The following is a 26,895-nucleotide window of genomic DNA, read 5'->3' on the forward strand; positions in this document are numbered from 1 at the left end:
AGGTCACAGCAGTGTAAAGTGCCGTCAAACAAGCAAGGTCATGTGGAGCACTGGTGCCTACTCGCCCCTCTGTACAATGCTGGTGACAGCCACCAGCACCGGCCAGTGATGCCAGTTGCCCCCTCCTGCCTCAGTGCAAAGGGGAGTCACTAAGTCCCCGCACACGAGGGGGACAGTGGTAGGGGCAGGGGCGATGGGCAGAACCCCTCCACCCCCATACTATTATCACCAGGGGTAGCTCCCTGGGCCTTTCCACTTCGCCCTGGTCCATGGCAATGGGGAAGGGGGTCACGCTCTGAGGGCGCCGTTGCACCAATCTCGTGATTTTTTGGAACGTGACTCATGAGTTCCGACCACTTGGCATTAGCAGCACTAGGAGGCTCCGGATGAAGTCAGGGGACCTGGAAACGCTGTGGGCTTGCCCCAGCATCTGCGTTCCTTCCAGGTGGGGGCCCCCAAGGGGTAAGCAGGGCGGAATTTACAACAGCTGTCGTGATAACCCTGCACATTTAATTCTAGCGCATTCGGGGGCAGAGACACCGTCCCATTATGCCTGCCACAGAAAACCCCTGCCTCTTGGGGCTGGCAGACAGAAGCAGGGCTGGCAGCTGGGGGTTGCTGGGGTGGGGAAGTCACACCCTATGGGGCCACACAGCTGGGAGGGGAGGGTCCCCTAGGGAAGGGGTCGCTCACTGGCCCCAGATGGTAGCGGCCTAGGGAATGTGCAGTACACAGGGGCAAGCGAGGGAGCAAGAGAAGAGGCGGAACCTCCGCGGCGTCGCGCGGGTTCCGGAGGGGCCGTTTCGAGCGCTGCACCGCGGAGCCGGAAGTTGCCCCTGGCTGGGGTTCCGGGCTGGCTTCGGCATCTGCTACCTCCCGCCCGCGATGGAGGAGACCGAGATGCAGCTCAAGGTGAAAAAAGGTAAATGGCGGCGCCACGGCTTCCGGCGGGGGCCGCGATGGGCGGGGCACGGGGCGGGTCAGAGGGCCCCAGGAAATGCCCGGAGGGCCCCAGGAAATGCCCAGCGATGGTGGGGGGGATAAGGCCCTTGTAGGTGGGATGGGGGAGGGTATTTCCAGAGCCCCAGGGCAGCCCCCTAGGGGGTATAGGGCCCCAGCTTGCCCTCCTGGGTGGCCACAGGGCATTCTCCGTATTGGGGCAGGGCAGTTACGGAGCCCCAGGTCAGCCCCGTGGTTCGTGCACTTGTAGGGTTTCTGTGTGGCCCCCTGTGGGTGGGTGGTGCGGGCCTGACAGTTATAGCCTAACTGCCCCCCCGACCACGGCTAGTTTGTGTCTCTTCTCCAGATAAATCTTGATTCTTTTTTTTTTTTTTGACCCTTCCTAAGCTGACCTTCCTGCAGCGAGGAGTTCCGCAGACTGGTTCATTTAAAGAGCATTTTTTTTAAAAGATACATTTTAAAATGTTTGACTTTTTATTTCAGTAGACTGCCTTGCCCTCTTGCAGTGTATTAAATCCATGGCTGTCTGACTTGCTGCAGGTTTGTGGTTAGCAGGCAGAGCCTTCACATGAGAATTAAAACAAGAGGAAGGATTTGGTTAAAAGAATCTCCCTGGGGTTTTTTAGCTACTGATTTAGCTGCACCGGTGCAGATATGACTTATGTTGCAGCAGCCCAGTTTGAAGCAGACACCTGGAAATTGGGATAAGATGCACTAGTGCAACTTTTTTTGCACTGGTGTAAACCATGTCTATGTTATTGGTTTGCACTGGTGACTAAAACTAAAGTGTTGACAAGGCCTAAAAAAATAACACTTCTGGGCTTTGGTGTTTTGTGGGCATTTGGAAATATACAAAGGCAGCTGAAATGATGCGGCAGGATGTGCAACAAAAGCTCTAGGCCACAGATTGAATGTATCTGTAAAAGCATCTTGCCACAGAGATCCCCAAAGGTGTGAGTCTGGAAGTAAAAGGGATTTCATAGGAAATGCCAGACTGGATCAGACCCAGCATCCATCTAGTTCAGTATCTTGTCTGTGACAGTGGCCAGTGTCTCATGCTTCAGAGAAAGATATAAGAACCTCCCAGTAGCAGATGCGGGCCTGCCTTATATCTCATCTTGATTTCTAATCATTAGAAATTGGCTTAAATCGGAGGCTTGAGGTTTAATATCTCTTCCAAAATTTTTATTAGCATTAACTATTATAACCGTGGATATTCTTGCTGTCCAGACAACTGTCCAGTCCCCTTTTGAATCTCACATTCCAGTGCCCTACCATCCAAGGGTCTGTTCATCGGTGCTTAATAACAGTCACATAGTTGCTACTTCCTCTTTCTCTTCCCTCCTTGCCACAGCACATTGTGTGTCCCAACACAAACATGGCCTCACATCTGCATGTCAGATGAGTAGTGGATGTCTGTGTCCTTTTTGGAACGTGTAGTTGCCACGTGGCTACAACGTGTTTTGCAAAGCTTAGAATTTATCTACATCTGTATTCAAGCAGTTTGGAAAGTTGGCTAACAGAAAACACTGCAATAACTGAACACTTACAAATGAAACAAAAGCTGAGAGCAGAGGAAGCAAAACTATTTGCCTTATAGTTTTTTGCCTAAACTATTTGCCATTTTTTAAAAAATGTATTCAGTTCCAAAAGATCAGCCAGCTCACGCTATGCGTGGGCTCAGGACTAGTTGAGCCATAAACCAGTGTATTTAAATATGGCAAAAAATACCCACTACTTACTTTTGCTGTGATTAAAAAAAATAAAATAAAAAATCTACATCCACTATTGAAAGATTACTCCTGAAAACCCTCTCTGATCTTTGTGTTTCAGATAGCTATGATTTATAAGGGGCTGTAGGTGGATATGGGGCATTGCAAACCCACAAAGAGGAGGCACTGTCTTCCCTGCAAAAGCTTGCAATCTAATTCACAGGATATGGAGCTCGTGAGCCAGAAGGCAGGGTTCACGTCTCCCCTTTGTGTATGGAGTCAGGCACGCAGTCTGTGCTCAATAAATAAAACCTTTTAAATCATAAGAAAGGTGTTGTCAATTATTTGTATTGCGGTCGCGTTTAGCGCCAAGACCAGGGCCCCATTGTGCCAGATGCTGTACGAACACATAGTGAGAGAGTGCTCCAGAAAGAGACAGATTCAGGGTGAGAAGGGAAAGGGGTGGATGCAGAGAGGGGAAGTGACTTTCCCAGGGTCCCACAGTAGGTCAGTGGCAGAGCTGGGAATAGACTTCAGGTCTCCTGAGCCCTGGTCCAGTGCCCTACTCACTAGACCATACTGCCTCTCTAAAGAACATTGTGGGGATATCCATAGGGGAAGGTTTCCTAAAGGTATTGTGCTATTAGGAGGAAGAGGGTGGTGTCAGTTTGCCCCAAGCACAGCGGGTGGTGAGAAAGATGGTGCAATGCTAGGAATGGAAGGAGAGGAGGATTGGGAGAAGGATGGGGGAGATCACAGAGGTGGTGGGACAATGTGACGCACAGCCTTCAGGACTGAGAGCTTGAAAGTGATGCAGCACTTTCAAGAAACATCATTTAGTGGCTTTAAAAGCTGGTCATGGAGACATCAGCTGGGCTGGAAGGGAATTTGTTTACCTCCTGCCTCAAAGCAGTTTGCTGGGTTTTAAAGCCATTGTGCCCTAGCCGTCTAGGGCTTTTTCTGGCAAGGCAGTCTGTGGCCCAGAGCCATGTCCATACAATGGGTTTGTCACACTGACTGCATGCTACTGTGTGTTCATGGCATACTCCATTAGGATCCCCATGGGGGCTGTTGAGATGTAAGGAGCATGATGCATGGAACTGGGTGAGCAGCCGGAAGGGGAACCTCAAAGCCGAGGTCAGTCTAGATTTCTGTGTTGTCAGTACCCCCATTTGCTCCCAGGCTGCTTGGGCACTCCACACAGGAACCAGAGCTAACTTTCCCCTTTAAGATTAATTTAAGGCTCTGCTAATCTGCTGGTTTGGCTAAAATGCCCCAGAGTCTGTTCAAAGATGTTACTGATCCCAGAAAAGCCAGTGGTCTTACAGGACTGCCGGTGACCTCCCTGAATGATCTGTGGCTAGCAAACCTGGAAGAGCCAGCAGATTCCAGAGCCCCAGAGGGTATGGTAAACCCTGCTGCTGTGTTGTGAGTCTGGGGGGAAAGGTTCTGAACAGAAATAAGTGCTTAGCTTGATTTTGCTTTAACGTACCTGCTGATAGGCTAGAAGTGTCAAAGGGGTTTGGAGCTCTGCCTTCTCCCCGTTTTATTCCCATTTTAAATAATGCAGCTGTTTTGCTTATTTTAGTTACAGACAAATTCACGGAGAGCATGTACATCCTGGCCAACGAGCCGTCTGTGGCACTGTACCGGCTGCAGGAGCATGTCAGGCGCTCACTTCCGGAGCTCGCCCAGCACAAGGTGAGAGCCAGTCTGGGTCAGGAGTCCAGGGCTGGCAGGAACAGGGTGCAAGCTGCCTTTCTCCCCATGACACTAGCACCCCTGGCCATTTTTTCCTGACTCTGTGAGGTGGGAGAGAACAGGATAATCAAGTCAAGATGGGAGTACAGTGTAATGGTTAGAGGAAAGGGTTTGGGAGCCAGAGCTCCTGGGTTCTATCAGATCTGCTACTGAATTGTTCTGTGGCTTGGGAGAGTTGTTTTGCTCTGTGCCTCAGTTTCCACATCTGTAAAATTGAGATGGTGTGACTGGACTTCCAGGGCTGCTGTGAGACTTATCTAATTAATGTTTGTACAGCACTTCGAGAACTTCAGATGAAAGGATCCTCAGAAGGGCAAAGTAGTGTAACATAATAAGCTGCTTCAGATAGTTGCTGGCAGTAGTAGACCCAAAGTGACCAGAACCCCTTGGCCCTCTAGTGGCTGCACTTTGCACTGCCAGGGGGGAGCCTAGAGTACTGTGTTGGGTTTCGATTCCTTACTTCCTGGACCAGTGAAGGCTGGGGGTTGTCTAGGAGCGACGTGTTTCCCCCGCGTCAGCTTGAATCTAGGAGAGGTGACATGCCTTTCCAAGTTCACGCCCTGAGACAATAGCAGAGCCAAGAGAAGAACCCAGGAATCTGACTGCCATCCCTTGGCTCTAACCACTGGGTGACAGCCCCTCCATTCCATACGTGGAGACAAAGAAAAATGAGCTACCTGCCTTGTTTGGGGAGAGGGGAGATGTTAAATCTCATTTCCCCTGGCTGTGCTGCAAGGTGTTTTTATTTCCTGCATAAAATATGGGGAGAGAAACAAGTAAAAAGAGCCCACCAGAGGCAAAGGACACTAATGAATCGCAGCCCACAGCTGCGTTTCCCCTTTCCTCCAAAGCACGGAGTGCTGACACTTTAATGCTAGTCCTGGTGTCCTTCTCCCTTTTCTGCCAGTCATGATTCATTAGGAGTGATGCCTCATGAATAGATTACTGCTCCATGTGTATGCTAATGCACTGTCAGTCCTCATTTCTCACCTTTGCTTTACAACCTTAGTTTCCAAATTAACCCGGATTGTGGCACTTTATTATTCACTTATTTATTAACTATTTATGTATGTTTCTGTGTGCAGAGGTATATAGAGATATATACATATGTGTAGAGCAACATGGATCTGGTCACATCACCAGGGTGTGCGGGACAGCTTTGTAATGCAATTCCCGAGTTGTCACTCACCTTGATTTAATCAGAATAGGCCCAATTTCAGGGAGTGTGTCCTGAACAAAAGAAAACTGAGCAGATTGTATGACAAGCCATGCAGAGGGAAGAGCTTGGGTGCCAGCATTGAACAGTTTGTGCCAAAAAAGGTAGGGGGGCACTGAAACCCTACTGGAAAAGACAGCAGGGTGAATGCTCGAGACACACAGAATGTTGTTAGGCAGTGGGAGTGGGGGGCGTTGAGGGGAGCCTTCTCAATCTTTAATTTACTGACTTTCTCAGCTAGCCAGGGTCGTCTTCATGATTATCCTCAAAACTGAGTGACCTTTCTGGAGGTTGCTTGAGTTCGCGTTTGTAGCTACTTGCTGTCCCTCCTATTTTTAGCCAAGATAGCTGTCTTTTTTCACTTTCCTCCCACAGAAAGAAGACTGTCATCTAGCCAGATTTCAGTGACCCAGAGGGCCTTGTCCCTATTTCTGCCCATGCTAGTGTCACAGCTATAAGTATTCACATGCAGGAATTGAGGCCTTGATGCTCTGCTTGATCCCTCTCCTGCGCTGGCCACCAGTCCTGACTCGGGAGTGACTTTTGCCTGAAAAGGGAGGAAAATAATTTACCTAGTACCTCTGCGAAGGCAGCAGATGAATGTCAGATTGCTCTTCTTTATCCTCTGCTGGCCAGTATAGATGGGATTTAATAGGTCTCGTCTAGTTCCAGGTCATATGGTTCTCTGGAGATATGGCCTTAGAGATTCCCAGAGAGTTTAAATAGGAATAAACTGTTGGGGGTGATTTAGGAGGAAAGGTTGGTGCAGGGAGAAGGTCACCTCTGTGACTTTCAGTGATTTGATTAAAAATAAGCTTAAACCTTCATCCATCTCAAGCTCTCCAGGCAGACTTAACACCTCGCTGATAAGATACAGCAAGATGCAGGGCCCAGGGTGCCTCGCTGTGTCTGAGCTGCATTGCTAAGCTCTGCTCTTGTGCTGCACAAAGCCGCCTTTTTGGATTTCCCCTGATCTTTCAGGGGTGTAGAACTCCTCGTTAATTTACTGCTGAGCGACCACAATTCATCATTAGTGCTATTGCATATCATTAGCTGGCTTTAGCTGTTAAACCCCATGCAAGGAGATGTCCTGGGAATTCTGAGAGAGGACGTCATGAAAAGATTAAAAAGACAGGAGCACATCGGAAAGGCTCCTTTTCCTAATTAAGAACATGAAAGCCCCAGGAAGTAGCGAGAATGCTAGGAACAGACGTGGCCTGGCCTCAGATACAAGGCAACCTTGGAAACCTACTAGTGCTAGGGGATGTTGGGGCCAAAGCAAAGCCGCTCTCTGGAGGGTTGTAGCTTTGTAATTTCCTCTGTTCATCCCCCTAACCCTCTACCTCAGCCACTGTGTCAGCCCAGCCCAGCTCTGTCACCTTTTACTCTTACTCTGTTGGCTTCACAAGTAACTAGAGCAGAGCTAAGCAGAGCAGTGTGGAGCCTGGTTAGTACTTGCACTGAAAATCTTCCAGGTTTGCTAGCCACAGATCATTCAGGGAGGTCACCTGCAGTCCTGTAAGACCACTGGCTTTTCTGGAATCAGTAACATCTTTGAACAGACTCTGGGGCATTTTAGCCAGCAGATTCCAGAGCCCCAGAGGGTATGGTAAACCCTGCTGCTGTGCTGTGAGTCTGGGGGGAAAGGTTCTGAACAGAAATAAGTGCTTAGCTTGATTTTGCTTTAATGTATCTGCTGATAGGCTAGAAGTGTCAAAGGGGTTTGGAGCTTTGCCTTCTCCCTGTGTTGGGGATTCATATACGGGGGTACTTTTCCCTTAGAGTCCATAGTGAGCATGTGTACCAGAGTGGTGCTGAGCAACACGGTGCTGCCGGTTTGGGGTAAGAGCCATTGTGACCACTAGTGATCATTAACGATCCCCTGGCACTTTTTGCAAAGACAAGAGGTTGCTGGGTAAAATTTTCAACGGTGTCTAAATGACTTAGCTAGTTCTGTAAATTTTACCTATTAAAGCCTACAAGTTCTGGCCAAATTTAAGCATGGATAATTTCTATCTTCCCCCTCTCACTAAATTCATCTGCCTTTTCATTGTGCTTTGCTTTTTTCACTTTCTGTTCTTAGCTGTTCCATAGTGTTGCTGTGTGCTGTTATGTCCCACACCAGAGTTGCTGCTTATCAGATTTGCATGAAGTGATCCTATGCATAGTTTGTGTAGCACTTACTGAGCCCTTGAGATGAAAGGAACTATAGGAACGTGCATTATTATTATTAATAGTATAAGTCTTTACTTATGCTCTGGCTCCGAGCGCACTGGGATTTCTTAGCAGACTGGAGGATGGAAAAGTCTGTTTGCAAGCAGGCTGTAAAAATGTTCACCAGAGCAGTTCCTGTGAGATTCCTGGATTGTGAAAGACGCTGATTGTCTGCGTTTCTCTTGGGGCTCTGGGTTGGAATTGATGGGAACTGGGTCAGCTCGGATGGTAGCTGCACCAGCTAGAATGGACGTACCACCTGCGTGGAATGCTTTGGAACTTCCAGATGATCAGTAGCATTCGCTTTAGCAGCTCGTTGGTTCATCTGCCTCACCTTGGCTCTCAGCTGTGTCATGGACGCATTCAGAGCCAAGAGAAATTTTGCCAGATTGTGCAAAGTATTTAGCTCCAGGCAGCAGCTCCTTTTAAAAACAAAACCAGTGCACTCTTAGTCTGAGTATAGCTCTCGGAAAAAGCCCCAGCAGTGATGCTAACCTTTAAAATGGGAGAGGGACTCAGAATGTGATTCCCAGCAAAAAGCAGCAGAGGCCAAAGGTTGAAGTGATGTGGGATTCATTTTCTTAATGTGCACAACGTGTACTGTAACCTCAGCTTTGAATTCGGCCTGCCTCCTGTCAGTTCCCAGCTATAAACAATGAGACCTCAAGGCTGTGTGAGACAGGGGGACATGGGAACCCACAAGGAAGGCGACATCTGGCTGTCGGATGTTGCAGTGGATGGCAGTGAATTAAATGCTACACAGAATTTAAGACCTATGTGTGGTATTTATCATTGGCTGAGTAGTGCATTTCCAGTCAAGCCTCACTAATGATATGTGATCTTACCAGCGCTTATAGCGCTTTACAAAGGAAGGAAAACAGCATTTTACATATAGGGAAACTGAGGCCTAGAGAGGTAAAATGACTTGCCCAAGATCACTCAGCGTGTCAGTAAGACAGCCAGGAGCAGAACTGCCAACCTGCTACTCTAACCACTGAACTGCAGTGTCTCCCTGCTAGACCCCAGGTGGCCTTTTCTTCAGCTGTTCCATATGCTTATGTAGTGTGTCGGTGAATGGGCTGCACTGGTGCTAGTTGTGTGTGTGATGTGGGTGGTATGTCTGTCTAGTACATAGGGGCGCCTTCACTTTTCCTGACAAGAAGTTTCATTCTGCGTTCCCTGTGATCTGCCTTTCAGGCTGACATGCAGAGCTGGGAGGAGCAGAGTCAAGGAGCCATCTATACTGTGGAGTATGCCTGCAGGTACAGCAGGGTGCTGGGAGAGCTTTGAAGTTTGCACTTCTCTGGGGCAGCAGCCCTCCCTTTTTCAAACCTATGGTAAATCAAAGGAGCTGGTGAGGAGGCTCAGTTCATTCTCCCCCTCCCCCCCTCCACTCCCATCCTGGTGATTTCACAGTACAGGTGTGTTTTCACTCCCGTTGAAAGCACCGTTCAGCTCACTGTGTCGTGCCCAAGGTTTTCCCTGCTCCTGATGGCTAGTGATGAGAAGCTGTGTTGGTTATTTTGGGGGTCAGTTGCTTTGGGGGTCAGGGAAGTATTTTAAGAACTAAACGTAACTCCTATTTTCAAACCCGGCAGGTCAAAGCCAGGCACCTGCACACATGGGGCCTTCGATAAAGGGGGCCTGCCTTCCAGAAAGGCTGAGCACCCTCAACTCTTCCTGGTGTAATGGGAGCTGTGGGTCCTCAGCACCTCTCCAAATCCAGCCACTTGTGTTTAGGAGCCTTATTATGGATTCACTCTAGGCACCTTGACTTGGACATTTTGGCCTCTGATTTAAAACCCAGTCAACCCCAAACTCTTCCGTTTATGGGTGTTGCTTGGCTGCTCTCACACTCAAGATTCTGTAAGAGCTTCCTGCCCCCCCATTCCACCAGCACAAGGCCCAGTTCATCCTTCCCAGCCGAGCCATTCACACCACTGCAAAGTAAGTGTCAAGCAGCAGAAATCAGAATGGTGGCAGTTTGCACTCGCTTGGCACTGGTGTAGGTGCAGGGCAGTGATGAACTGAGCCCACAGCTGGCACTAAGTGGCCCCATCTCAGCAGAGAGTCAGGCCTGAGACACGCTGACAGCAGGCACAGCTCTCTGAAATGTTACTGTTAGGTCTCGTTCTTTTCATTGAGTCTGATACACCCTTTGTTGAGGGCAATACAAACCTGCCAGTCTCTCCCAAGAAATCCACCCCTTAGCTAGTGTTTGAAGATGCAAATTCCATATGTAGCTGTAACTCCTTCTTAGCCATCCCCTCACCGGCGTGCATGTATATTCTAAACCTGTGAAGCCCTGAAAGGTATTAACTGCATCCCCTGTTCTACCTGGTCTGTTTCAGCGCCATAAAGAACATGATGGACAGCAGCGTGTATTTCGAGAGCATCGACAGGCTGCTCAAGCATGCCATCACTGTGAAGGATCAGCTGAATTCTGCTCAGGGCCGCAGGTAGCTCGGGAGTCTGACACCCTGAATTCTGATAACTGCCCTACCGCTTTATAGGAATGACTGTTCTGTGACTGCTGAAGGCTTCACTAGCTGTAACTCTGCAAACTACAGACAAGCCAAGCAGTTACACCCATAATGTGACTCTGTGCTATTATTTAAAAGAATAAGCTCCTTGCCTTGCAGTGAAACTCTGGTTCACTTTACTTTAGGAAGAAAACCCTCTTGTTTACAACATGTTTCCTGCAAAATAACTTATTTCCATTCGTTTAAAGAAGGGAGTTGGGGGGGGTGGCTCTTTGGCTAATATGTAGCATTTTTGTGCAGTGTTAAATATATTTGTAGCATGGTGAGGGCCATAATAATAAATTAATGTTTTAGCGCTGAAGAAAGGAGTGTATGGCGAAGCAGGGTCCCCACCCGGATGGGATACTGTTCATTAGGTCGTTTGCGGGGCTCTGTCTGTGGATGGGATTTGCCACTGGTCAGTGTAGCTGGAGGATGCATTTTGCTGTTTGCAGCAAAAGGAAAGCTACTCCAGCATCTGCCAGTAGATGGGCTGAGTCTAGTATATTCAGTCCATCGCCCCAAGAGCCTTAATGGCATGAGTGTCAGGGGCTTTGTGGAAGTGAAACTCACAAATGCTGCTCCATATACCTAACAGCTTTGAATTTTCTGTTGCAAGCACATGGCTAAAGCAGGCAGAATGCCCGGTTCTGTGCCAAGTGACTTTCTGTGCTAGATGTTTGTGGCTACAAGCTCTCGTATTTTGCCATGTTTCCAACTTTCCTGGGGCCATGCCTAATTTACACACAGTGGAGCAAATTCCAACAGCAGTTAGAAGTGAGGCCACAGAGACTGTGGGTCTTGACATCCCAGGAGGCAGGTATGGGGGCCATGTAGCCTCCATTGGCTACCCCCCTGTATTAAAGATGGGCATGTCCAATGGCTACAGTTAGAATTCCATGAGCCACACTTGCCCCTACGCTGCAGATGGAGGGCTCCAGGCTTAGAGGCTGTAGGTGAGGAAGCCCTGGTGCTGCACTCTCCCATGTATACTGCTGTCCTTATCTCCTGGTGGATGTGATTGTTTTCTTACAGCGCCGCTGCCCTGCAAGCCCCGAATCCGCCAGCCAGTTCCTGATTTCAGACCAGACTGGCCTTCCTCAGACTGGCCTTTTTCATCCAGCCCAGGTCAGTGATCTCTTTGGCCAGCTGGAAGGGCGAGAAATCTTCCACCCTTAAACTTTCTGGCCAGTCTGTGTGAGGTTTCTTAGAAGACTATTCCCCTTCAAACTGAAAGGCACTGCAGCAAAGGGCAATGATATTGGCTGGATGTAGTCCTTCCTATGTCAGTGGGAAGTGGTGGTTAATTTTGGAATGCACACGTCCCAGATCCTCAAAGGTAGTTAGGCACCCCAAAGACCTTCTTTAGACACCATAAAGAAGTGGGATGGGAAAAAGGCCTGCACACAGCTTGGCAGTTGGAAAGGGGTGTTGCTTAAGTTTTGTTTTTTCATTGGCACCGACAACTCCATGTTTCTTTTCAATGGAAAGGAATTTAACAAGCAGGTCATTTTTCCAGGGCTGGGAAGAAAGGGGCATAAGAGGGTTTGAGATCAGAAGAAAGGTTTTAGCCTGGCATTTCCTGAGAGTGGTGAATAACCCCAAACAATCACACCCCACTTCAAAGAGATAAACTCTGTATTTTAGCCATCGCTATGTGCTCAGGAACACAGCTGTGTTTTAATAGCATGATGCACAAGGTTTGTTAATCCAGAAATGTGGCCTCTGTCTCCACTCGCTCCTTGCAATGCTGCGCCCATTGCTGTCCTAAAGCTAGCACCCAAATAATGAGGCCAGGAGTCAGAATAAATAAATTGCACTGCTGCTTTGGGCAACCTGAAATGAACCTTGCAGCTGGCAGGCCAGGAAACGTGGCTTTAAAAAAAACCTGATTTTACTTATTGCCAGGTCATTATGCTAGGACTCCTGGTATAAAACACTTGGAAATCAATGGAGTTATAACAGTGAAAGTCACACAATGGTGAATCAGACTCCGTTTAAAGAACTGGGTGGGTCTCACGGTAACCAGCACCATCTGTTGTATTTTTATTTTTTATTGTGCATTTCTCTCTCTCTCGTACTAACCACGCAGTTGCACCAAACAGGGCTCTTGTTTCACTTGCTCCAGCCCCATCAATCCTAGCCCTGTCTGTGTAACCACCAATCTCCTGGCAACCCCCACTGCATTGTCACCAGGATTATCCTTTTCAGTGGGGAAACCAGCAGTAGGGCCAGGTGAACAAAGATCTTGTTTCCTTGCAAATGTCTTTTGTAGGCAATTAAAGAACAAGGAAAAGTGAATACATAGGCTGTTGTTTATGTGCAGGGCCATGTTTTTGGCAAGCAGCAGCTGCCTGCGTTCAGGCACAGCTGTTCATGTTGGAGCAAAGGTTTTGCCACAGGAAGTGATCTTGTTGACTGAGTTGTGTCTGTGCCCAGTCCTGGAGACAGTAAGGAACCTTGGGCAAGGCCAGGTCAGTGAGCAGCGGGCCCCACTCTCTCACACCCACCTTCCAACCTCCTCTCCCTCAATCTAACTCTCCAGCTGCGTCGTCTTCTACCCCTCCCATCAGTGGCTGGTTTTTCCTCTCCGAGTGGAATAGCAATCTCTGCTTCACCATAACATACAGCAGCTGTGCTGAGTGGTGAGTCTGCCATAGGAACTGTCTAAACCCCCGTAGTGCTAGCTAAGGAACAACAGGAGCAGGCTGGAGAGGGACCAGCAAGGACAAAAAGCTTGGTGCAGAGGGGAGCTGGGCTGCGGGAGAAGGCAGCACACAGGATGGCCGCTTTCCTATAGCTGATACTGGCTGGTTTTTTGCCCTCTTTTCTCTCACACAACATGCAGCTAATGCCATTCTGCCTTACTGAGCCAGTTTCTGTCTGCCGCTCCCAGCTCAGGCCGACCCGGGAGGAAAGGGGTGATGGGGACTTTGAAGTGCAGCTCTAATTAGACAAGTGACGCTACTGCTCACCCCCACTCCCTTTCCTGCACTTTGGTACCTCTCTGTCCTGCAGAGCTGTCATGGGCCCTGTTCTGTCTCCTGCATCACCCGAGTTGCCAGGGTAGGAGCTTTACTCACAGGAGGGCGATGCAAGAGGCAGAATGCAGCAGGCTGTAGTTTTTACGGAGCCACCTTTCAGCTCTAATTGCCCACTACAATCATTAGGCTGGTTAACGGCAACCCCAGCCCAGCTGGGAAGGAGCTCTGATATAATCCTCCAGACTTCAGGAGGAGTAAGATATAATTTTAAAACTCTGCACCCCTCTCAAGCCCCTCCATCTCAGTGCAGTCCGGACAGGAGGGACGCCAAGTCCCTTTTATTTGGGTGGGACGGTAGATTTCCCCTCGCCCAATGTCTGGTCGAGTTCCTGGGCAGGTATCTTAGCTGTTCAGGTGGGAACGGAGCGGGGAGTGGCCCATGTGAAAGGCTAAAAGGAGATGCAGATCTTGGCAGCGTTGGGATAAGACTTCCCCACTCCAGCCTTCACACCAAAGTTGAATCCTTCCCGGAGGCTCCTGGCTTCCGCGACAAAATATTCCTCATCTCCTGGGTGACGCTGTTCCAGGGCTTGCCCTGCACCTGCAGCAGGCCTGGCTCTGCCGACAGCGTCCTGTGTGTCCGGGGAAGGTTGCAGCAATCTTTCTCAGCCAGGGGCCTATGGCTTCCTGGCAAGGTGAAGCTGCCTCTGGCTGGTGAGGCAAGGTGGGGCTTCTGCTCTATGTATGGTGGGTAGGAGAACTCTCGGTGGATCTCTGGCCGCGGGCGGGCTGCAGCCATGTTCTTGCTGTTGTTGAGGTCACTGGCCGGGGTGTCACTGCGCCGGGCAGAGTCGTTTTCGTAGAGGGTGCGGCAGAGCTCAGACTGGCTGCGCCGTGAGGCTTGGGAGGCCCTGACGAGGGCGTGCGTCACCGTGATCAGCAGGACAATGATCCCGGAGGACAGGATGCAGGCGCTGGTTATGCCGGTCTCGATTTCAAACAGCAGCAGCATGTAGATGGAGAGAGCTGGAGGGGAAGGAGAGCAAGGCAGATATAAGAAAGCCAGTAGTCTGACACACAAGGGAAACAAGTCCTGGGCCAAGCCCTCCTCTTGCGGCTGAGCAAGCGCCGAGCTCTGCGGGAGAGACGTCCCGTTTTGATTGAACGTCCCATCTCAATCTGAGCGAAAGCAGTTTCCTTCGCTCTGCAACTGCCTCACAAGCCCGATTCCGGACTTCACTTACCCACAGAGCCCATTTCTGGGTGGGGAGGGGGTATTTTCAAAGGCGCCCAAGTTCCCAGTCCTCAAAGGTATTTAGGCACCTAGCTCCCTTGTGGATCTGGATCTAAGTGAGTTAGGAACTTGAGTCCTGTTTACCTGGGTGCTTTGGAAAACCCCCCTCATTGAGGCATGCACAGTACCCGGCACGTTCCTGAGGCTTAACCGGTGACTAATCCCTGTGCTCTGCCCGCCTGTTCTTGGTGTTTGCTTTTCCTCTGTGCTGCTCTTCTGCTCACTCTTTACCAGCAGCTGGCGCCTGGCCGTGCCCACACTGCCCGTTAAATAGTTGGATTAAATTTTTTATTTTGAAATCTTAAAAAAAGAAAAATATAGTGTCTGAATGCCCCACTCCTGAAAGGGCTCCATTAACAGAGCCGCCGCCTGGCCCCTGAAACCTGGCATCCAGCTCATCAGAGATACAGACAGGGGCAGAAAGGGACTTTCCCTGGGTCTGGGTTATCCCACCCCGACAGCACTCTTACGCTTTCCTTTGAGGCGGCTGGCAGCAGCCACAGTTGGAGACGGGAACCTAGGTTAGCTGGACCTTGGGCTGATCCAGCCTGGCAATTCCTTTGTTCCTAGAGGCAGCGAGAGGGGTTATCCACAGTGCTATCACATGGGGGGAGTCCTGGCTGTGCCACATTGAGCCTCCAAGGTGCTCGTCAGTCATGACACTTGCTAGTGACCTCTCTGCTATTTTCTTGCAGCGCTGGATGGCCTGGGTGCCAAGAGAGGAGGCTGTCCACACGCCTTGTCTTTGGGGACATGCAGGGATGAGAGCTGCCTACTCCTTTTAAAAGCTTCTGAAGCCAAAGCCACAAGTGATTAGCCACGAATGGTGTGTAAAGGCCCAGTGGAGGACTGGGATCTCCTTGGGCAGATGTGGCTCTAGCTGATGTTCTAGATCCCCCTAGCTCATTGACTAATCGCCCTGTTTGTGTAAAGCCAGGGGCTGGGTTTGGGGACTTGCCCGTCACAGCCACACCTGTCACAGGCTCCAGGGAGAACGGAGGTGTGCTCTCCCCACCAATCTCCGGGAGAAAGCCAGCACCGTGGAGGGGCATCATGGGGGGATTTGTGGGGGGCATCCAGCCTCTCCCTCATAAAACAAATGGCAGAAGCATTACAGTATCTCAAAAACCAGGTCACAATAAAGTCTTTTAAAACTACTTGGTATTGTCCCCCTTTCCCCCTGCTCCCCCGAATCCCAGAACACCACAGCTGCCTTCTGCTCCTTTCTCAGTGTTATGGCCTCTTCAAAGGGAGAAACTGAGGCAGAGAGAAGCTAAGTGTCTTGGCCACGATTGCACAGCAGGTCTGGCTGTGACCCCTCTTAGTGTAAGATCTGAGCACTTCACAGCCTCCCATGAGCCAGGAGAGGGCTCTTATCCTTGGTCTACAGATAGGAACTGGGACCCAGAGAGATGAAAACCCAGATCCTCAAAGGTAGTTAGGCGCCTAATCCCCCTTGAGCTCACTGATCTGGCCTAAGTGACTAGCCCAAGGTCACGCAGGGAGCCTCCGGCATAGCAGGGAATTGAAGCCAGCTGGCCCTAGTCCTGGCACAGCACTGCTGCACCATCCTTCCTTGGGCACAGCCCTGCCCGGTGTCATGCTCAGGGTTTGTTGGCTGAAGGGCTGTCCAGAAGTTACACCGCAGCCAGGCTGCAAACAGGATTCCGGTCCCACCACTGCAGGAATAAACCTGGACTCAGGAACCTGGGGACGCCGGCTGGGAAGCAAGTGATCCTGGCAGCCTGACCTATGAATAGGTTTTCAGCAATCTCCAAAGCACCGGGGGGAGGCAGGTGCCAGAGCATTCTCGATGAAATGCACGAGTTCTGTGTGGGGCCGAGCCCTCCCTCCCGGCGGAATGAGATCCCAGCGTTTGCAGAGAAATGAAAATGCTTGCCTGCTAAATAGACGGAAACACCGCAGCAGAACAAGCCAATGGCAAGGTGCCGAATCATCCGGCTGTCCAACAGGAACCAGTCAGCTCTGCAAAACAGGAGAGAGAAAGACCTCAGTGGTAAAATAGAGCAGTATCTAGTGATGCCCACTGCCTTTATCCCAGTGCAGTATCATTTTAATCTGATCAGAAACAGCTCTACCAGAGGCCTTTCCTGCACCTGCAAGGGGATTGACTCTATCTCCTAGTGACCCTAAGATCTTATATTCTCTGAGGCTATATAAAGCAGTGCAGAGCTTCTATATCAAGGCTCCAATATTCAAATCGATCTAAGAGGCTGGGGTTTGGATCTAGTTTGATGGCTCAGGCTAGGGGTTTCTACACGCTGTAAAGCACCTCAGTCCAAAAATCCGGACTTGGGGTGAAAAGTGCATTGGCTGCAGGTTCCGGAGCGTCTCAGAGATGCCATCATGCGTTTTAAGCCCTAAACTTGCCTCCTAGGGAGCCGAATTCTCCTCTCAGCCATGTGCATGGGGCCATCTCCTCTGGTCTCTGCGGCACAGAACACTGATGTCGCTGGAAGTGTCACGTGCAGGGGGAGTCACGTAACTAAGCCCAGATCTGCTGTGGAGCTTGGAGAGGAGAGGAGAGGATTGCCTGGGCAGTTCTACTGTGGTGGGGGGCAAAGCTGTCTTCATTTCAATATCTTTCCTTCCTGTCCCCCCACCCACTGGTTTGTTGGCTGAGAAATGAAAACCAAAGACAGACAACCCACAGTTGATGAATGAGCTTGAGGTTCAGCCAGCCAGCAGAGGGAGCCCACATTCACCAGCTTTCCAAACACGGATGATGCAACTACATAACAGAAGCAAACAAAGCAAGAGCCTATTTGCTCAACATTTCTGCAGGGAGGGAGATAAACCTAAAGAGGCTGCAAGCTGGAAAAGAAGGCACAAGCTGGTGGGAGAAAGAAATATTTCAACGCTTCTTAAAGACTATTGCAAGAAATGAAGAGCAAAGAAACAAGATGATGCATTAGTCCATAAGTCTATCACCCTTTAAAAGAGCATGAAAGGGTGAAGTGCTGTTGCAGTGAACTAAGCAAAGCCAGGTTGTATTTTCATCCTTGGTGCTGAATTGCTTTGCTTAACTACCTGTGTTAATTTAGATTCACATTTTGGAAGGGGGTGACCTTCTTTCTGAACGGTGCATAAAACATCAAAGGCCAGCTCCTATCCAGGCACGTATTCCATGCTCCTCATGGTAGTATCTGAGCCCTTCCACTTGATAGATTCAGCTTGTTCCAATTGTGACACTGGATGGTTTCTGTGGGCGCACAGACTCCCTTGAGACTTGCCAGGAGCCCTGCCTCTAGACGTTAGTGAGCATGCACTCAATAGCTGTTCTTGTCCACCCTGCGAAAGCTGCTTGAAATTGTTTGTTCCCTTCATTGCAGCTGAGGTGACCTACAGAAACTCAGCACTCCTCTTATGGCACTTCATGGGCCATCATCACCGAAGGAAGCCCGCACGTCAGCCTCTTGTTAATTGTGAGAGCGGAACATAGTCATGAAAGGAGGTGACACAATGGGAAAAGGACACAAAGTGCTGTAGGCTTAAGCGTGGTTAAAGGTTGTGATTGAAAGATGCTCCAGCACAACTGTCTCTGTAGGAGACAAGGAAAGGATTGTGTAGCTCATCCAGGAGAGACAGATGGCGGATTGTGATGTTGGAATGACTGACACAGGGAGCGGTTTTCACACTGCTGAGCAGGATGGGCTGGCAACCCCTGGGGAGCGGCGCTCTGTATCTGTTCTGAGCAATACACACACACACACCCTCCTTGGCAGTGCATGCAGTAGCCTTGACATTGAGTAACTGCCCCAGTGGTTGAAGGGCACCTCAGTCTCCTAGGTCCAGGCAGTCCTTGGCCTCAAAAATGGATGGCAAAGGGGCCAGTTAGTGCTGATAGTGGTGGTTGTCTTTGTAATGTGGACATCTGTCCATTGGGAATTGACTTGAGACCTAACAACTGATGACATGCAAGAGCCATTGGATTGCCTTCAGCCAGGAATGAGTTTGGGTCTTTTTGTTCTGAAGTGAGCGAGTGTCTTTCCTCGCCTTCTCCCTCCATCACTTTCCTCTTGGGAGAGCTTTGGCAAGGACTTGGGATGGTAAGTGAGATCAGGTGCTGGGAAAAACTACCCAGGAGAGTTTGATCTCTGGCACTCAGCCCTGCTGGTTCAGAAGGGCTGGTCAACCTATGGTGTGTGTGTGGGAGTCCTCTGGACCCCCCCGTCTGAGAAAGCAGGAGAGTAACAGCTCTGCTTGCCTCTGGAGTAACTGCATAAGGAACAAGTGAGAGAGAAGGGACTTTAACTCACAATTCTCTAGCCATCAGCTGATGAAAGCGGTGATAAGTCCACTTGAGGACCAGCCACCTCATAGGCAACACCAACGATGCTCTGGCCAGCGTGACCAAAATTGCACAATGCTTTTCTGCAGAATCTGGCTACCTAGGGTTTGCGGGCATGAAAAAGGCAATGGGGGAAAAGCCTCCAAATGCTGTCCCTAGAACTGCCCCTGTAGGGAACAGCCCTTCCCCTGGCTGGGAGGTTACAAGGTGGATGAGATGGAGGCCACAGGGTCTGTTCTGTGCTGAACTCCTGCGATGTCTGGGCCTGCCTAGTGCTGGGAGTTTGCAGTCAGGAGCTGTTAATAGAACTTGGAAGGGCTCCTGCTCCTCGTTCATTGTTGGGGAAGAGAAGCCACTTTGTTTTATTAATTACATGATTTGGGGGATTAGCGGGGGGGGAGGAACAGCCTTTGTTTAGAGCAGGCTGAGGCTATTGAGCGCAGAGCTGGAAACTGGAGCAGTAATTCAGCGTGACAGGCCCAATGTGGGAAAGCCTCCTGCTACGTGAGCAGATCCCCTAATGAAACCGGAGCCCCATCTCCCTGCTCCCCTCGGGGGATAGGGCTGTCCCGCAGAGATGGGGCTGGGCAGGATGAAAACACAAGTTCCAACATGGGGAGACAATAGCTAATCGCATGTCAATGGGGGAGAAGGGGCTGTGAGAATTAACCCTTCACGGGCTGGCATTTTTTAGACTAACTATTTTCCATTCTAGGATCTCAAAGCAATTTGCAAACAAACATTATTTGAGTGTCACAACCCTACCCCCCCCCAAGTAGGGGTATAATCCCCACATTACAGATGGGGAGACTGAGGCACAGAGAAGTGATGTGACTTGCTCAGGATTGCCCAGCAAGAGTGGCAGAGAGAACAGGACCCAGGAGTCCTGATTCCAAGGCCTCTGTTCTAACCACACTGCCTTCCGTCAGCCCTCCAGGCCACTCAGCTCTCGAGACGCCCATGCCCTCAGCAGCAGAAGGGTGAAGAAATAACAGCCTCTCACCTTGCTTAAGAACTGTGCGGGGTGGGGGGTACGAAGCTAATTTAGGACAAACTATTTAAGCCAAATTGGTTGTGGGGGGCTTTCCTGGAGCCTGGCCCAGTGGCAGCAAGGTGCATGGCCCAAGCACTGGGATTGGATTGGAGGACGGATCTAAATCCCAGGTCACCACCTCTGGTGCACTGGTCCAGCTGTCACATAGGTGGGAGGCCCTTTGCTGAATGGCATCGTCATAGCCGCTCTCCGCCCCCCCCGCCCCTCCCAAGGTGTTCTTTTGCCCTCGTGGGCTCAGAATAAATTACTGACAAAAGAACCTGGGACATTCTCAACTTTTATAAATGGAAATCTAGAACCTTTCTGTATTCTGGTGTTAGAAGCAGGCTGAGTCCAGCTAGACGGGTCACAGAAACATCCTCTGAATTTCCTTAGCTCTTTTAATTTTGAGCTCTTTAATCACATCAGTTAATTAAGTCTCTCATCCCACTGAGACAGACAGTTACTGTCCCTGTTCTACAAATGGGGGAAACTGAGGCACAAAGAAGAGAAGTAGCTTGCTTCAGGGTCACAAGGTGATTCAGTAGCAGGGCTGAAAATAGAACCCAGGAGTCCTGATTCCCAGTTTGCTGAGCTCAGATGGGCCGCTGCAGCTTGGGTCTGTTTCATTTCCCCTCACAGCGAGACCACTGTCTGCAGCCGAAGAGAATTATTCTGCCCCTTGGGGATGTGGGATCAGGTGAGTGCCCTGTTTCCATTGTCTGAGGCCTTGTCTTTAGATGCTTAACCCTGTGCAAGATGCACCTGCAGTTAGCTAGGGCTCTCCTCCCAGCCCTTCCCAAGTGGTTGCACTCGGTCTCCCCTACACAGAAACATGGCAGAGAGCTATGGCTGGCAAGCTCAGAGCTTAACAAGGAACAGAAACAGGAGCAATTGGGACTGGAGCTGGTGAGGGATAGGAGAACCCCCGTCTCCCCAGCAGGGTTCAAACGGCAACACCTGCGGGCAGAGTGGGGCAACAGGCAGCCTGTGTCACAGAATGGCCTGTGACTGCAGCAAACCAGCCAAATGGTGGCGAGGCAGCTGCTCTGCTGAGACCCAAAGGCTCTTGAGTACTGTGCCCAGGACATGAGCAGCCATGTTCAGCCCTGCTTCCTTCTCCCACCAGCACACTAGATACAAACTCGTCCTGTCAGCCAGTGCTGGGTTCCGATTACCCAGCCAGCCCCTCTTCTGCAACCATCTGTCTCTCACTTTGGTTTTAATGGGAGCAGTTTGCACTAGGCTGTAAGCTTGACTAGAAGCCCTACAATAAAGACATGCTTCTTCTGGAGCATCCAAGGGTCTTCACAAACATGGATTAACTGAACCTTGCCATGTGTGTGGGAGGAAGGTGATAGGGTTCTTTAGCTCAGTGGTCTCCAAACTGGGCTGCGCGCACCCCAGGGGGTGCGTGGCAGCAGGAGCGCCGCAGGACAGCACTCCGCCATTTTTTTAGTTCGGCGGCAGCTCTGCACATCCATGGCTGGTGTTCCCCTCCGGTGGCACATCTGCGGCAAGTCTTCCAATCTTCCGTCGGCGGCGCGTCTGCGGCAGGTCTACTGACCCTGGGGGTGCGCGAGCCAAAAAGTTTGGAGACCACTGCTTTAGCTCTCCGAGATGAGGCCTAGAAAGGGGACGTGACTTGCCCAGGGTCACACAGCCAGTCAGTGGCAGAGCTGAGAGTAGAACCCAGGAGTCCTGAGTCTCCATCTCCTCTATCCATTAGAGGCATTCCGTCCCTGTAAGCAAGGATCGAATTACTTCAGGATCGTTGTGGTGTGATTAATAGATTTTTAAAGCCAGAAGGGCCTGCTAGGATCATTGAGTCTGGCCTCCTGACAGCACAGGCCAGAGAATTTCACTCATCACACTCTTTTTTGCATCAGGCCCATAACTTCCGGTTGAGCTAGAGCATCTCTTTTATAAAGACAGCCAGTCCCCAAGTCATGGAGACTCCCCGACACCCGGAGGTGTAGGGAAGCTGTTTCAATAGTTCAGTGAAGGAAGGATAAGAAATAATGGGCTTACTTTGCAGCAAGGGAGACTTAGGTTAGATATTAGGACAAACTTTCTAGCTATGAGGGTAGTTAAGCTCTGAAACAGGCTTCCAAGGGAGATTGTGGAATCCCTGTAATTGGAGATTTTTTTTAGAACAGGTTGGACAAACACTTTTCAGGGATGGCCTAGGGTTACTTGGTCCTGCCTCAGTGCAGGGGGCTGGACGTGATGATCTCTCGAGGCCCCTTCCAGCCCAACATTTGTATGTTTCTAAGATTACCTGCACTGTACAAATTGGGCACCTTATTCCTAGTCTGAAGTTATCTCGCTTCAGCATCTAGCCATTGGATCTTGTTCTGCTGTTGCTAGAGTCAAGACCCTTCTGCTATCAGAAATCTTCCCCTTATAGATTCTGATCAAGTCACCTCAACCGCCTCTTCGTTAAACTAAGTAAACTGGACTTCTTTGTCTCTCTCTGTGAGGCAGGTTTTCCAGACCTTGTATTGTTCTTGTAGCTCTTTTCTGAACCTTTCCAACTTTCTCCCTAAAGACTGGACACCAGAACCTCTCTCGTCAGTGCCATACCCAAGGGTAAGAACATCTGCCTACATCCACTCAGTGTTTTCATGCGTAGACGTTCTAGGATTGTACTTGCTCTCCTAGCCACCACATGGCAAATAACCAACTGAACATGAGCTTGCAATGACCCCTAAATCCATTAATGAATCACTGCTTTTCAAAATACAGCCCCCAATCCTGGAAGTGTGACCTGCATTCTTCACACCTAGATGTATGACCTTGCATTTAGCTATCTAATTAGCTGATTGACCGGTTTCAGTTTTAATGGGGGATTTCAAAGGTGAATTGCAGAGCTTTGAAAATAAATAAAACTTTTAAGAACTGAACTCAGTATTAGGTGCTGGGTCAAATTTACAGGTGGTCAGGAATTTTGCCATCAATGTTTTTTCCAATGGAAAATGTGGTTTCCACAAAATCAGACTTTTCAACAGGACAATTTTGGTTTTGCAGAAGTGGTTCAATTTTCTGTTGGGAAAGTCAAATTAAGTTTTGGTTTGGATTGGTTGGACCCAAACTGAAATATTTTTGAATTGTTGAACTGACCCAAAATGTTTAGTTTTTCATTAGTTCAACATTAAACTGTATTTCCCTATTGTGCAGGTTGTCATATGGGAGTTGTAATTTGGGTCCCATTGTTTGCTATGGGCTGGACTCCCTGGTCCAACTACATATTCCATGATGCAATGCAGTTTTCCCTCCAACTCAGCGGTATGGTCCACCACAAGTCATGGGGCTGCAGACACAGGCTGGGAGATGTAATCTACCAAGGGAGCCTGGTCCACAAGGCAGAACAGGGCCATGTGGCTTTTGAACTACAACTCCCGTGAGGCAATGTGCCTCCACAAGGAAATGAAATTTAACGTTCAACAGACTTGAGTGAAGCTTTTCAGTTTGGTGTAACAATCCACAACAAAATATTTTGATTCGAGAAATGTCAGTTTCATTTTGATTGGAAAGGCCAAAACAACATGTTTCGTCATTTCCAAATTGACCTTTTTTGAAATTCTTTGTTCCACGAAAAATTTAGATGTGTAACATTTTGTCTCGATGTAGGATGAAAACAAAATGTTGAAATTTTGGAATTTCCTGCAGGATGGAAATTCTGAATTTCACTCAGCTGTAGTCCAATTGATCCCTAGTGTGAATCCACTGTAGTCCGTGGAGTTAGTTACACCGAGGGGCCTATACATGCAGACGTCGATAAATTTTCAAACCAAATATTTGCAAATCGCTTTCTCTTTTTACTTCCCAGCCAAGGTGAGGTGCATGTGTTTGGCCAAAACCAGCCCTGCATCAACCATGCAGGTGACGCAGTGAACCCAGGCAGGGTTCCTGGCAGGCGAAGGAAAGAGGCAGTGTTCAGAAATGTTTTTGCAGATGTAAATGTGCTGGCAATTATTAAGTCGACATGTGTCTCTGGGTTAATGATTTGGGGGTCTTTAGTCATATTCCTGTGCAGGTTGCTTTTAAAAACACCCAGACACCAGTCAAGAGAATCCAGCTTGCCAATTCCTAAAAAATGGGAGGTGGGACGACTTATAAACACTGCAAATAAGAACAGAATTTTGGGCAAGATCTCCAGCTGGGGTAAACAGATGCAGGATCTGGCCAGCTGGCCTTCTTTTCTGACTTTGCACTTCCTACTATAGAATCTGCTAAGTATCTGGGATGCTAATGAATTGCAGTGTTAGCTGTGGGTGTGAGAGGCGGCAGGGGAAGGGCGGGGTATAAACCCTAAGATATCTTCTGTGTCAGTGTAGGTTTGAAGCTGTGGTGCCTGGAGAGCTGGCTGGGCATGGGGTGCTGGCTCCCCTCTCATCCAGCTGCTTCTACAGGTGCCCAGGCTCCTCACTGCAAATGAGCCAGCAACAGCAGCTAGAAACACGGAAGAGGAGCTAAGCTGAGCCACTGCTAGCAGTCAATGGGCCTGGGACTACCAGCCACCCCTGGCAATCAGGATTCCTGGGTTCTCTGCCACTGACTCACTCTGTGACCTTAGGGCATGCCATTTAATCTCTGTACCTCAGTTTTCCGGTAAAACAGCTCTCATAGCATTTAGGCTCTTGGATGCCTCAGTTCATTGATGTGCTAAAACTGCTTTGAGATCCTCAGGTGGAAAGCACTACAGAAGGTTAAAATCGCCAGTGCTCAGCTAATGTATTGCCCCTCTCCCCCAGTCTACAAGGGATTGTGTGTGCTAATGTCTCCTCTAGCCCTCTGCTGATGCTCCAATGTGGTCTCTCTCAGGCAAGCATTGCTGTCTAAAGACTGGATTACATATTTCAAGCCAGATCCTCAGCTGGTTTCAGTTGGCATCCCTCCACTGAAGTCAACGGAGCGACACTAATTTGCACCAGCTGAGCATCTGGCCCTGGTTATTTATGCAAGTGCTGGGGGAGTTAAATACTGTGTTAATGTAACCAGATGTAAAGGCAGCTGTAAATTTGCTCAGGTAGTCAATAAAGTCGCTAAGCACAAATACACACACATGGTATTAAATGGGTTACAGTCCACAGCCAGACACTCACAAAATGAATGTTGGCATAGTCAGGTAGCTAATAATGATGCTAAGCAATGTAGCTCATCCAGGAACTTATCTGGCCCCCATCCGTATGCACTCCTGTGAAGCAGGGCAGGGCTGGGATCCCCATTATAAAATGGGGAAACTGAGGCAAAGATCCAGTTACTTGGCAGTGTCAGAGCAGGGAGTTGGAACCCAGATCTCCTGAGTCCTGGGTCAGGGCCACTGTTAAAAAGACAGGGAGTGGGAATTGCATGGGTGGATTCTGGGCAAGTGGGAGATGGCAGGCTGCCAGGCCTGGCAGCCTGGTTCAGTGACTGGCTTTGATGTGGGCTCAGCTCAGAGGGCTCTTGGGGGGACTCTGCATCATGCAGGAGTTGCATGAAGCTGCAGAGGAGGCTGGTGCGGAGGGGGGAGAGCTCCCATTTACCCCTTGCCAAGGAAGGTCTTCAGCGTCTCGGAGTCCTCCTGCCCCTCCCCTCTGCGCACCTATCCCGGGCAATCTGGGAGCCTTTAAACAGGTCAGCTCCTCCAGGGGCTCCGCACGCAAAGTTCCCCAGCGGGAGGGTGACCATGCCCGGCCCCAGGGGTTCAATTTCTCCCGACTGGCAGGGGACAGAGCCCGGGGGCCTGGACCCAAGGTGCTCCCCGCCCCTTTCCCCTTCCAGCACCAGGGGACCCTGCGATGAGCCCAAGCCAAGCGCATCCTCCCCGGCCCGCCGCTGCTCACCTGTCCGGCTCCGGGTCTCCCCGGCCCACCTCGGCGCTGAAGTAACTTTGCAGGAGGCAGAGCAGGAGGCAGCTGAGGTTGAGCATCAGGCACAGGGCGGCCAGCACCGCCGACACCGGCCGCAGCACCCCCGCCACCCGCTCCGAGACGGCGCTGGGGGAGCCGGCCTGGGCCCGGCCCGCCTGGAGCTGGAAGAGGAGGATGGAGGCGAGCACAGCCATGAGGGCTGCCAGGGTGCCGAAGAGCAGGAGCACGGCCAGGGAGCGCTGGGTGTAGGCGGAGGGCATCGCGGGGACGGGGGCTATGGCGGGGCGGGGAGATAAAAGAGGGTCCCAAAAAGTTTTGCTAAACTTTCCTCCCCCCCACGCGCGCGCCCTGCCTCTCCCTGAGCCGAGCCGCGGGGACCGGGGAGCGGCGGCTGCCGAGCCCGGAGCTGTCCCGGGAGGCGCTGAGCTCCACGCGCGCTGCAGCTGGTCTCACCCCGCCCGCGGAGCCTGGCGGTGCTAATCACGCTGGAGCTTGTCTCTCTCGCGCACACACCTCTGCCCACGTGATGTTTCTATTAATTAGGGATTTCAAACTTTCCTGGCGATGGAGCGAAGCTCCCTGCGCAAAGGAGGCGTTTTCTCCAGCCTGGGAGCGAGGGCTGCCTGCCCCCTCCTTGTGTGCAGTTTGCGTCTGCTCAATTTCACTCCAACTCTCTGCCCTGCCCAGCTAGCTGCGTGGAAAGAAAAGCTGGTGTTTTAAAGGGGGAGCTAGACAGAATCTGTGTTGAAAGATCCAGCTAGCCCTGCACTTGCCCTCTCTGCCTTTTAATCTTTTTTCAATCCAGCCAGGCCTTGTAGGATACAGCTGTGTGCTGCTAGTGAAAATCTGTTTTGCAGAGAAAGGTTTGTTTGTTTCGTTAAAAGGGGAATAAGGCTGGAATGTTCTTGACGGGACCTTTAATTTTGGGACCCAGGAACTGCTCGCAGTTACCCCAGCTTTTACAGCACTGTAGTTCTATCCAGTTTAGCCGAGTCACTTCTGTTTGACATCAGCGAAACAGAAGGCAGA

The 26,895-nt window shown here is 50.2% G+C and overlaps 2 protein-coding genes across 4 annotated transcripts; one reads left to right on the plus strand and one right to left on the minus strand.

Annotated features, from left to right (window-relative positions):
- The first annotated feature begins 803 nt into the window (after positions 1-803).
- Positions 804-15,997, plus strand: BORCS8 (BLOC-1 related complex subunit 8). 3 transcript variants are annotated; one of them, XR_012636279.1, is made up of 6 exons: positions 804-922; positions 4,261-4,373; positions 9,061-9,125; positions 10,215-10,322; positions 11,421-11,513; positions 15,359-15,988. XR_012636279.1 is itself a non-coding variant. In XM_074939404.1 (5 exons), exons 1-5 carry the CDS (start codon positions 886-888, stop codon positions 15,426-15,428), a joined length of 393 nt encoding a protein of 130 aa, XP_074795505.1. In that variant the 5' UTR covers positions 804-885; the 3' UTR covers positions 15,429-15,997. The 3 variants fall into 3 exon arrangements, 2 of the variants coding, with proteins under 2 accessions (XP_074795505.1, XP_074795506.1); XM_074939404.1 differs by lacking the exon at positions 11,421-11,513 and having other exon boundaries at positions 15,359-15,997; XM_074939405.1 differs by lacking the exon at positions 15,359-15,988 and having other exon boundaries at positions 11,421-12,584.
- On the minus strand, positions 12,052-26,126 carry TMEM221 (transmembrane protein 221). The gene is made up of 3 exons (XM_074939403.1): positions 25,840-26,126; positions 16,564-16,649; positions 12,052-14,395 (listed from the first exon to the last, which is right to left on the minus strand). Exons 1-3 carry the CDS (start codon positions 26,124-26,126, stop codon positions 13,875-13,877), a joined length of 894 nt encoding a protein of 297 aa, XP_074795504.1. The 3' UTR covers positions 12,052-13,874.
- Between the last annotated feature and the right edge of the window lie 769 nt (positions 26,127-26,895).

This window comes from Natator depressus, chromosome 25, assembly GCF_965152275.1.
Source record: "Natator depressus isolate rNatDep1 chromosome 25, rNatDep2.hap1, whole genome shotgun sequence".
Lineage (NCBI taxonomy): Eukaryota > Metazoa > Chordata > Testudines > Cheloniidae > Natator > Natator depressus.